The sequence below is a fragment of the Macaca mulatta genome, chromosome 3 (genome assembly GCF_049350105.2).
Source record: "Macaca mulatta isolate MMU2019108-1 chromosome 3, T2T-MMU8v2.0, whole genome shotgun sequence".
NCBI lineage: Eukaryota > Metazoa > Chordata > Mammalia > Primates > Cercopithecidae > Macaca > Macaca mulatta.
In genome coordinates, this window is record NC_133408.1 from 31,951,479 (window position 1) to 31,964,343 (window position 12,865).

At 39.2% G+C, this 12,865-nt stretch overlaps 1 protein-coding gene across 9 annotated transcripts in view; it reads right to left on the reverse strand.

Moving 5' to 3' along the window:
* Nucleotides 1-12,865, reverse strand: part of USP25 (ubiquitin specific peptidase 25) — a 143,559-nt gene that overhangs the window by 110,915 nt on the left and 19,779 nt on the right. For all 9 annotated transcript variants that reach the window (XR_013414951.1, XM_015133106.3, XM_015133105.3 and 6 more), the window contains exon 2: nucleotides 368-445. Coding sequence is in view for 5 of the 9 variants with exons in the window: in XM_015133106.3 (XP_014988592.3) it covers nucleotides 368-445 (78 nt within the window). In the remaining 4 variants the exon portion in view is untranslated. The remainder of the gene's footprint in view (nucleotides 1-367; nucleotides 446-12,865) is intronic.

A 12,865-nucleotide genomic window follows, 5' to 3' on the forward strand; every position in this document is an offset into this window, starting at 1 on the left:
TCTTACACCTCATCCTCTAATACACCCCACCTTGCACCCTCATTTAAACTCTAAAATCATAGCTCGTAAGTAAAACCATCCATTTGAATTAGGATTCACATCCCACTATTTTGCACAAAAAGCATTTCATATACAGAAAGAGATTATCTGTCACTCTAAGATATCATGGACATCAGACTGCTGAAAGCTAACATGCTCAAAACTGCAGTTCGTTAACTGAGGATTTTACTTCACAAAGTCCATTCCTGTATCTCTAAAACTACCACATGGTATAACCAAAAACAAAAAACAAAAAACTTATCAAATATAATACACACTAGAGATGAGCATATAGCACAAACTGTGTATCATAAAACAGAGGTCATACCTTCAAGGCTTGCTGTAGTATCTGGGTGTCATTAATCCCAGTAATTTCTCTCAGTTGATTCAAAAACGTTTGCTGGTGCTAGAGGGAGGAAAAAACCAAAATCATTACATTCTCAACTCTGAAAATATACTAGGAAAAGAAAACAAATGACCTTTGGTTTTCCAAAACAAACGACCTTTGGTTTTCCAAAACAAACAAACAAAACAGAATAAACTAGAGTAAAAATGGAAAAAGAACTTGAGAAAGGCCAATTTCATTTTTTTAGAAAGAATGAATTATGCTGTGGAGAACCCTTACTTCATTCTCATGTTTCAAAAAAGTATCTTCTCTAATTACTCCCCAATAAGTCTTATTTAATTAGCAGTTTCTTTTTCTTCAACCCCTCATTTATGCCATCTAACAAGAAAAGGAGTCTTATCCACGATGGTTAAGCACAAAGAGAGAAACATCTTTAGAAAAGACATGTTTTGGCAAGACATAACTCAGTGGGTAATTATACCATGGAGATCCTCAGATCTACTTTAAAAAGAGGATCATTTCACTGTGCAATCAGTCATAAAAGATTCTAAATTGAACAGATCATTTGCCCCCATTTGCTTCAGTTCTTTATATGCTATTGGCCTACATAACTGATTACATATTACATTGTATTGGAGGGGAAAAGATGTAGAGACAGGATTTCACTATCAAACTCTTGGAGGGCCCCTACATAAAAACCAACTTCCTCCTTATATCTCTGTATTTCTTAAAGTTCCCAACACTATAAAAGAGTACCATGAAATAAATTAATCACAGTGGATATGATAGGAAAAGCAAACCTAGTCAACAGAATAGGATCTATTGAAATCTTTTTTAAAAAGATGTTTCACATTTATCTCAGTAATAATTCAGTCAGGAATCTTCAATGGATGCTAAAACTACTGAATGAAAAGTTTGATCGTGAACAGAATATTTACATCATTTAAAATTCTCTTCCACAAATTATAAAGGGAGGAAGAATGACTTTATTTTGTTAACAGCAGTGAACCCGTACAGGTCTAGAGCAAGCTCACTTCTTGCCTCTTCAGAAGCAAGAATTTGACCAAGGGGCATAAGGCAGAGAGAGAGACCAAGGCAAGTTTTTAGAGCAGGAGTGAAAGTCTGTTAAAAAGTTTTAGAGCAGGAATGAAAGGAAGTAAAGCACACTTGGAAGGGGGCCAAGTGGGCAACTTGAAAGATCCAGTGAACAGCTGACCTTTGACTTGGGGTTTTATACACTGGCATGCCTCCAGGGTTTGCATTTCTTCTCCCCTGATTCTTCCTATAGGGTGGCTGTCCACAGGCGCAGTGGCCTGCCAGCACTGGGGTGGGGCTGCACGCACAGTGTGTTTACTGAAATTGTGCCCGCGCTCACTTAAGGCATTTTTCCCTTACCAGTTGGGTGTTCCTAAAGGAAGGTCGTATGTCAGTTAAACTCCACCGTTTTGCCTCTTAGTGCATATATGCTTAAGCTCATTCACTCAAATCCTGGGACCTTATCAGGAAGCTGCTGATGACCAGTTTCAGGTGTTTCTATCTATTGGGAGACTGCCTTTCCCTGGTGCCCACTGTGGCCAATTATTATTTTAGAGAGACGGTTAGTTAATAACAGCCTGACCACCACCTAATGGTTGCCTGACATTCCTGGGGGGGAGGCCCTCTTCTGCCCTGCTCACGTCTGACTAGCTACCTACTGTAACAACAGTGCAAAACCTGACAGCCACCACCTTAACCAAGAGATCAAAGTTAGTATTGCCAATCATGGGATACAACGGCAGTGTGTGCCTCCTGACACTCTATAATCTGTGATACAGCCCTGGTGAAAATGCACAACCTATATCTCATCTTGAGGAAGCATCACACAAACCCAAACTGAAGGACACTATGAAAAATAATTATTCTATCATCTTCAAAAATGTCTATGCCATAAAAAACAGGAGGAGTCTCCACCCTAAAGGAGACTAAAGAAGTATGTCAGCCAAAGGGGGAGCTGATTGCATCCCATACCAAATGTTATGCAGGATATTGTTGAGACAACTGGAGAAATATAAATATGCACAGCTTAGTAATGACATTTTATTAATATTAAATTCTTGAATTTGATAACTCCAGTATAGTAAGAGAGTATCTTTTTTATTAGGAAATATATCCCGAAGAATTTAATGGTAAAGGGGCATGATGCCTGCAACTTACTATCAAATGGTTTGGGGAGAAAAAAGTTATGGAAGTTCTGTGTACTAAGCCTTGCAACTTTAAATTTGAAATTTCAAAATAAAAAGTTTTAAAATGTCCTGCATTCAGCTTTGTTGACATCAAATTGTAAAATAAAATTTAAGATATTGCAGCCCAAATATCTTTTACAGAAATCATCTGTATTAGGTAGAAACTATATTCAGCTACTCATAACAGATTCCCAACTAAACAGCAGCTTCAATACTCTGGAGTGTCTTTCTTTTCTAACTTAGAAGACACAACGGGCAGTTCAGACCTAGTAAGGACACCCAACATGAAGTCTTTATGTGGACCACGCATCAGAATGTCTGTCACTGCATGGTCTCCTCCTCCACTATCCTGTCCAAGTTTTAGGTAGGATAAAGAGAAAGGTCAAGGACAAAAGGTGTCTCCCAAATGAATGAGACTTCTTTAACAAGCCCCACCTACAAACTTCCACTTATACAAGCCTCACAAAGCACACACATTCACATGGCCACTCATAGCTGCAAAGGAGATTGGGAAATGAATTTTTCGGGTGGGCAAAGGCTGCTGTGAAAATGAAATCAAGGTTCTGTTATCAAAAAGAAAAGATGTTCATTGGATAGGCATTGGCAGTGTCTGCCATGCCATCAAGGAATTTTCACTTCCATAAAATTTTTTTACAGAGCTGGGATAACCAAGATTATCCAACAATACAATACATAATAAAGTACACAAACAAAGTCATATAAAATGTCAGGAAGCTATCAAAATGGATGAATAAAAGAACTGCCAAATTTACAAAGCTGAAAGGAGAAAAATAAAATTATCTTAAACCTATCAGTTTTTATACCGTAAACCAAAAATAAAATTTGAAGCTTCAAGGCACTCTAAAATTTAACCCGAAAGACTAGTTCAGGCCATGACTGGAAGTAGGGGGTAGACATGTCTCATTATACCGCTCCAGCATTAACATAAACACAGACCTTAAGTCTGGTAAGAAACATTTTCAGTCTATTCTCTCTAAAGCCTGCAACTTGAAGGCTTCATTTACATGATAAAACCCAGATCTCCAAAACCCCTTATTTTAACCCAGACATTCCTTTCTATTGATAATAACTCAACCAATTGCCAATCAGAATATGTTCAAATCTACTGATGACCTGGGAAGCCACCCTGGGACCAGACTTGTCCCTCACTTCCAGACTGAACCAATGTGAATCTTACATGAATTGACCGATACATTATGTCTCCTTAAAATGTCTAAAAGCAAGCTGTACCCCAACCACCTTGGACACACATTGTCAGGACCTCCTGAGGCTGTGTCACGGGTGTGTACTTAACCCTGCCAAAATAAACTTTCTAAATTGATTGAGACTTGTCTTAAGATACTTTTTGGTTTATACTACTTTCATTTAGAAAATTACCAATAAATAGCAATGGAATCATAACTAAGGTATGCAGTACCCAACATTATGAATTAAAGGCATAAAACTTTTACAGAAATTACCTTTATTCAATTCAGTGTCTTCATTTAGTTAATACAAAATTCTTTATAATTTTTTTAAGTCTGTAATCTCACTGCTACCAGCACTCCAAATCTGATTTCATACATAAAGTATTATTTTCCTCAACTGAAAATTATTCAACCACAGCTCAGAAAAAAATTACCGAGTACCCAAGGAAATTAGTCATGTGTACAAGTATTGATGGCCATTAATTATAAAAATTAAAAAATGGCTGTCCCCACCCAAATCTCATATTGAGTTGTAGCTCCCATAATCCTCATGTGTCATGGGAGGGACCTGGTAGAAGGTAATTGAATCATGGGGGCGGGTTTTTCCCATGCTGTTCTTGTGACAGTGAATAAGTGTTGTGAGATCTGACGGTTTTGTAAAGGAAAGTTCCCCTGCACATGCTCTCTTGCCTGCCACCATGTAAGATGCGCCACTGCTTCTCCTTTCCCTCCTGCCACGATTGTCAGCCCTCTGACAATGTGGAATTGTGAGTCCATTAAACACTTTTTTCTTTATAAATTACCCAGTCTCAGGTATGTCTTCATTAGTTGCATGAGAACAGACTAATACACTGGGTAATTTATAAAGGAAAAAGGTTTAATGGAATCATGGTTCCACATGACTGAGGCCTCACAATCACGGCTAAAGGTGAAGGAGGAGCAAGGGCACATCTTACGTGGGGGCAGGCAAGAGAGCATCTTCAGGGGAACTGCTCTTTATAAAATCATCAGATCTTGTGACACTTATTCACTATCATGAGAACAGGACGGGGGAAACTGCCCCCATGATTCAGTTATTTCCATCTGGTCTCTCCCACAAACATGGGGATTATGGGAACTACAATTTAAGATGAGATTTGGGTGGGGACCCAAAGCCTAACCATATCACCCAGTCTCGGGTATGTCCTTACAGCAATGTGAGAACAGACTAATACAAACACATGTCCTTCCACTAAGAAAGCAGTTCTCAAACTTTAATGTACAGAAGGATGACTCCATGAGTTTGTTAATAATGATGTCCAGGCCTCATCCCCAGGGATTGATTCTAGAGGGTCTGGGTTGAGGTCTAAGGATCTGCATTTCAATAAGCACTTCAAATGATTTTGATGCAGATCAACTTAGAAGCAGAGTCTGAGTTAAACATACAACTATTGTTTTTAAGTGAAAAATATATAATCTATTCAGAAGTTTTCCTTACAAAATCATATTAAGCTAAAGCAGAATACAAAATAGTATATATACAAATTAACGACTACAAGGTAAAATACAAACACAAATATAAATCCCAGAAAAGATTACACTGCCTATGCTAGACTCCCAATTCTCCCATCCCTGTATCCATACTCTTTGCCACTTTTTACTTCCTCCCACATGATGTATTCCCTTTTGTCATGGATGATGGGATTTGATCAATGGCATGTTAGCAGCCAGCATGCAAGCAGACATGAAACATACCTGCATCACTGGGCTTACCCAGTTGAACTTCTGCAACCTACTTAAGAAGAATATGACTTGGTAGCCCACTTGCCTAAGAAGAATGAGGCATATGTGAAAACAGCTAGCCCAGCCAACCAGCAAATCTGTGAGTGTGAGTGACAATATTTTGGTATGCCACTGGGTTTTGAAGTGGTTTGTTACGGTGGTTTAATAAAGTGCAATAAGAATACTGAGTATATTATGGAGAAGCCAAGGTCTTTGAAACTGTTATTTTGCTGTTTTATCTTTCACTATAAAGTCAAACAAATATCCCAGAAAAAAATCAGGTGTATCTCTAGCATGGTTCATGTTTTCATAAATCTTGACTGAAAATGAAACAATGAAAAGAACTGGCGATCGGGGAGAAGGCTAGGTGAAAAAGAAAAAAAAAAAGGTGAAAGAATTTTCTTAGCTAAACCTAAGTAGAGGGAAACAGGAAGAGGTGAGCAATGAGAAAAATTCTAAGTTAGAGAAGCCACCTCATTCGTAAAGTTTTTTCCCCTTTGTTACTTGCATCTTCCAGTTGTATTTTTCCTGTATTTGAAACCCTGCACCTTCATTTCCTGCAATTATGTGGGGGTTTTGTTGCCATTTCTGTTGTGATTAAGACCCTAGTCTGTTTTTCAAGGTTTGTACCTTCCCATTTATGAAACTTCTGATCTGTGATACGCCCTGATCCTCAACTGGAAATGTCCTAAATATGGTCCTCTCTTTCACCAGCAATTCCAAATCCGAGATGGTTCCCATCCAATCCACTTCCATATCCAGAGCTCCTTTTCTGGGCTCTGAGAAGGTCCTTGTACGGATTTTTTTTCTCTAGTTAAGTATAGGGAGGTGAGTTCAACCTCTTCCCACTGCTAAGCCAAAAGGGCAAGATGCAGTGTCCAAAGAAATCCAGTTACTTGCAAACACTACGAAAATTAATAAGCAAAGAAGTCAAGATTACCTACAGGCCTTCAGATTCCTTCCTGTTATTTTTACTATGGCACAATAACATCCTTAAGTGTCTACTATGTGCAAAATACAGTACTATGTATTTCAGGTATAAGGAAATATTAGTAATTTCAATATAAATTAAAAATCTAAGAGGTTCATAGAAATTCTTTCCCTTCTCAGGTGGCCCCACTTAATGCTGGGTCTTTTTAAAATCCGTTTCAGTAAAGAGAGCATATTTAACATCAGTATAACTTTTTGAGGATGCAAAAAAAAGGGATCACTGGCCCACGACAAGGAAAGAAAATATGAATTTATTACACTCTTGCTGTATATCAATGTTGCGGTTATGAAAACAATGCCCCAAAGTATGGCATTCTGGCTTGCTGAGTGCTCGGAACAAAAGCAATCGAAAGGACTCAGAAGCAAGGTCTCTCTCCAACATTCTCCTGCCTCCCCACTTTCCCTTCCGAAGCACAGGGAGAGGTTTTCTCTGAAGTTCCCTTATCTGACTGAGGGACGTTCATCCAGAAGGAATGAAATTGTCTTGGATAATTCCCTGGAATCTATATAAACCAGAGATTAACTCCTATAGCAGGAGAGAAAACTAAAAATTGCCATGCCCCTGGGCATACCGTACCCAAACAGACTTTTCACCTATTCTTTTGACTATTCTTCTAAGGGCTATTTGTTACCTCAGAGACTGTATCTATATAACAAAGACAACTTTTGTTTGCAGTACAGTTCTGCCCCTCACCTTCCCAAAAAATTGTCATCGTCTCTCCCAGAGCCCAGAAGAATTTTGTTCCAGGCCATTGTCTGCTCTTCAGGCACACTCGTCTCCTCTTCAAATCATTTACTCTTCCTCTAAAACTGCCTGCATCCTCCACTTCTCCCTTTATGACGAGGGGATTTAGGCTTCAATCACCTGGCCCTTTTTAGAATCTCGTATTTTTTTTGTAGCTCCCACCCATGCTTGCATGTCAATAAATTTGTACACACTTTATCTTGTTCATCTGTTTACTGTCAGTTTATTTCAGCACTCAATTAATCGAACTTTCAGAGGGAAGGTTTAAACGTCCATACACCAGACTGTTTCCAATGTTCCCAATATATATTTAGTATACATTTAATATACACATACACACACACATTTAATATACATTTAATATACACATACACACACACCCTCTAGGAAGTTACTCTCATTTTATAGCTAACAGAGACTTCAAGATATTATTAAGTGCAGGGACAGGATTGAAACCAGGCCTTTCAAACTCCATGTCCTTGCCATATTTTCTCAACTCTAGGACATCTAACATTGGAGACTAAAGATTTAATAAAAAATGAAAACTCAGTGCAAAAATCCACTATTATGTTGATGTAAATACTTAGAATATGGTAAAAGAAAACTAAAGCACCACTGACAACAAGGGAGAAAAAGTTTGTGTTAAGCGGTGGGTGACTCATGAAGTCAGTCACTGGCTCTTTTAGCTAAATTTCCAAATATAAATGAAACTTGGCTCAGGAAAAAAAAGTCAAAGGTTTCCATCCTTGGGGAAAGGTGTAAGGCGGGGACAGCAACTCTTAGAAAGACCTGTAAAAAAAAAAACCTTCCAAATTTTCTAATAATAGAGGGAAAAAAAAACTGATAGGAACTCCAAAGACATTATTAAACTTCAGAATCGCATGCACTGCTAAGCACCAAATGTAGGCATTTCAAAGTTACCTGTCAATGACAGGATTAATTCATTATACTGTCTTTAAAGTGAGTAATCACACACACATCTGATTTTGCAAAAATCTCTGCATCTACCTGGTAACAGTAAACTGCTCTAGTTCATGTTCTCTTACTGTAAGAAACCTCTAACATTCACTGTCCAAGAATTTCAAGTACATAACACATCCTTCATGTTTGTAAGTCCAAACCAGTCTCTAAATAGCTAGAAAGCAAAGAAAAAGAAAAAAATCTCCTGAGTCATGTTTTTCTTGTTAATCTGTAAGCCGGATCTTTCATTTCCCTCAAATATAATATTCTATGACTTGTCTGAGGAATTTTCCTACAGTATAGTCCCTCTCAGAGTCCCTACCTCTGTCCCCAGCATTATCTTGCATTGCTTTCCCGCTGGCATTCCTCTTCCCTCTCTTTCATTCAGGGTCTACAAAATACCATTCCCCTTCATAATGCAAAGGTCTCTGCACCTGGAGGTGCCTTCTGTTAGACTCACCACAAATTATAATAATATACTATGGTTAATCACAAGGTAAGTCCAAAGACAACAAGAACTCTTAAACTTCAGAAGCACATGCACTAAAGCACAGCTAGGCACCAAATGGTAATCATTTCAAAGCTATCAATGAGAGGATAATTCATTCATCACTGTACTCCTGGTACATACATATAACGCCTGGCACATGGTAAGCAATCAACATTGATTGAATAAATGGAATACAGCAGAGCCTGCAGATGTGAGCTGGAACAAGTCATATCACAAGACAAGTTTACCCACAGAAAAGAGGCACTAACTAATCACTGGAGATGGGGATGCTGGGGCTCAGGACACATCACCCCCAAATAAGACTGTAGGAGACTAGAATATGCCACCCAAAAATATACTTCTTTGGCATATTTTGAGGTAGTTATTTTGAGAAACTGCGGACACAAGAGTAACCTTGAAAAACTGTCCTTTTGTGAAAAAAAATGTATTTTTAAAGGAAATCTACATTAGGAAAAGTATCTGTATCAGCAAGAGGGCTGCAACAACTTTTATTACTTGAGCAACTTTTCATCTACACAAGACACCCTTTATTCACCACACATTTCCTCCCCTCACGCTCTTATAACTTGTGTTGCCACCCCTCCCAGAAGCCCCAAACCCCTATCACTTTTTGTAGCTCTGGATGCTACATAAGCTTCAATCATGTGACCCTTCCTCAAGTCTCTTATTTTGTGGGACTCCTGTAAGTACCTATGTAATTAAAATGGTTTTTCTCTTGTTAATCTGCCTCTTGTCAATTTAATTTCTAGTCCAGCCAAAGAACCTAGAAAGGTAAAGAGAAGCCATTTTTTTCCCTCTCATACAAGAACGAGAAGCATACATTTATCAGGTATATAAGCAAATTATATCAACTTATAAGTAACTTATCAACTAATAAGCAAATTTTCTAATTCTTCTAAATTCAAGAAACATACATAAGTCAGGCCCACTTACTAAGCAAACTTTCTACACTCCTACATTCCGTCTAGAAATTCCTAGTTCTGGTCCTGTCAATCTCACTTGAAGGTTTGTATAAAATATAATATTATTGAAATTCCCTATTGCAAATATTCTATATAATAGTCCCATGAACGTGTAAGCAGACAAGGAGGGTCCCCAGGGACTATAGGAATTTAATCAGCTTGAGTAACTGGCCTATTTACAACCTCCTACCTTGCCACCTGTTTTTTCCCAAACCCTGTGAGGAATGAGCTCACCTAATCAGTTGGAGCCAGCTCCTGACAGACCCTGGCAACAGATAGATGAACCCAAGTGTACTTTCCTCACTACCATGCTTAAGTCGGCACCCTGGGGGAACTACAGCTTCATTACCATACCATGTTACCTGCCTGCTGGCACAGTGACTCACTGCATTGCACCACTGGGACCCCTCCTCTACATGTGATGTCACAGCCTCTCCCCTCTCCATCACCCCACACAACCTCCCTGTCACTTTCCCTTGAGGAGACAATGCTCTAAAGAATACTCCATGTATTCCCCTTATTTGTGACAAGTAGTAAAACTCCTACTGATCAAAACCTGCATTCTCTCAATGAGCTGTTTATTACTCACCAGGCAACTAATCCCGGTTTTCAAGTGTTTTGGGGGTAACAAATGGTTCAGGTATGCTGCATATCCCGCTGTCACAGATTGAAGTTTTTCTCAATCTTTTTGGATTAACAGCACTTTACCATTAAAATAAATTATTCATATATCTCTATGGGCACATAAATCTGAAGGTATACCCTTTCCATTAAAGCTTAAAAATGACAAAAATTCTAAATTTTAAGTCTCTTCCTACTTTTTATAGAATTCCAGAGCTAAAACATTAAGCATTCATGTAATCTAGAAAAAACAAATGAGATATTTTACAAGAAACAGCTAGCAGAGAACAATGGATATAGCTAGTCCCAGATAAATGATGGTTTCCATCCTCCCTTGCCGCAGAGCCCTTTTTCCTACCTGTCACCCAACCTTTCAACCATATCTGCATCATGTTTATGACCCTTAAGAGTATTCCCCATCTGGGCCAGGCGCAGTGGCTCACGCCTGTAATCCCAACACTCTGGGAGGCCAAAGTGGGTGGATCACAAGGTCAGGAGTTCAAGACCAGCCTGGCCAATATGGTGAAACTCTGTCTCTACTAAAAAATACAAAAATTAGCTGGGCATGGTGGCAGGCGCCTGTAGTCCCAGCTACTCGGGAGGCTGAGGCAGGAGAATGGTGGGAACCTGGGAGGCGGAGCTTGCAGTGAGTCGAGATCGCGCCACTGCACTCCAGCCTGGGGGACAGAGAGAGATTCCATCTCAAAAAAAAAAAAAAAAAAAAAAGAGTATTCCCCATCTGGCTAAGTGTGGTGGCTCACACCCATAATCCCAACACTTTGCGAGGCCGAGGCAGGCGGATCACCTGAGGTCAGGAGTTCGAGACCAACCTGACCAACATGGTGAAACCCCATCTCTACCAAAAATACAAAATTAGCCAGGCGTGGTGGCACATGCCTGTAATCCCTGTAATCGGGAGGCTGAGGCAGGAGAATCGCCTGAACCCAGAAGGCGGAGGTTGCAGTGAGCTGAGAATGCACCACTGTACTCTAGCCTGGGCAACAAGAGCGAAACTCCATCTCAAAAAAAAAATTTTTTTTAATTAAAATGTAAAAGAGTATTCCCCATCCCTATTAATTAGTAGATAAAAGAAATGCATCATGAGTAGAAACTCTAAATGTAATTATCCCCAAAAATATTGTTACTTAGCACCATAAGCTAAGTTCACACAGAGTTAAATACATTTCTAAATAAGAACACAACACCAGGAAACATGGTTTCTATGGGAACATGTATTTTCAGTTCCAAAAACCCAACTTGCAAAATCTTTTAGAACACAGTCTGTTTTTAAATTACAGTGCCTATATTCTGGAAAACAAGTAGGTAAATAAAACTTTTATGAATCAAATCATATCCTTGAATCACCATGTCTGCCGTTTAAATAAAATATGTGTTTAACTTGTTTTTGATGCTAATAGTCAGATTCCTATTACAGCTCTCTTGTCCAATTAAATCTTTCTGCATTTCTACTTTCTGTACTTGTTTGCCTAATTAACTTATAATACAAAAATAAACTCCCTTATACTAATAAAACAAAATAAACGTGCTCTAAGTAGAATTCTGAAACCGGAATACTATGTAATTCCTAGCAGTTGTATTTGTCACAATTCCTTAAAGCAAATACAGTTTTTGGTCAAGCTAATTACTTATATAATATGTCCTGTGGTCTCTTGGAAACTCCATTCATCTAGATATAAAGCACATACTCTACACCACTTCAAAAGAGCTACTGGCAGGAATGTCCCAAGCTGCAGCAGTTCTGCAACCTGCTCTGCCATCCAGCGGGCTCCATTCACAACCTCTCCAACAAGAACCAAATCTCTCAGCGTCGTGGGGCTTCCGGAGGGCCTCTCCCAAATTTGCTTCTTCCTTCAGAGTCCTCTTTTGCTTTAGCAGCCAATCATTGTTCCTAGTCAATACTTCTTTATACCAAATCTTCTTTGTTCTAATTTTTGTGCTTTCTTTGTGTCCTCATTGGACCCTGATACAACTTCCTTGAAAACAATTTTTGTATACTAAGAGTGTATTAATAATATAATTCTATAGTTTTAAGGAAAAAAAAGGGCCAGGAGCGGTGGCTCACACCTGTAATCCCAGCACTTTGGGAGGCTAAGGTGGGCGGATCACAAGGTCAGGACAGCGAGACCATCCTGGCTGACACGGTGAAACCCCATCTCTACTAAAAATACAAAAAAAATTAGCCAGGCCTGGTTGTAGGCGCCTGTAGTCCCAGCTACTGGGGAGGCTGAGGCAGGAGAATGGCGTGAACCCAGGAGGCGGAGCTTGCAATGAGCTGAGATCACGCCACTGCACTCCAGCCTGGGCAACAGAGCGAGACTCTGTCTGAAAAAACAAAACAAAACAGAAAGAGAATTCAGGGAGCAAGTTAACCATATATGCTGAGCATTATCATAGAACTACTATTTACTGAACACTTATTAAAAGGATATAAGGGGCCGGGCACAGTGGCTCATGCCTGTAATCCCAGCACTTTGGGAGC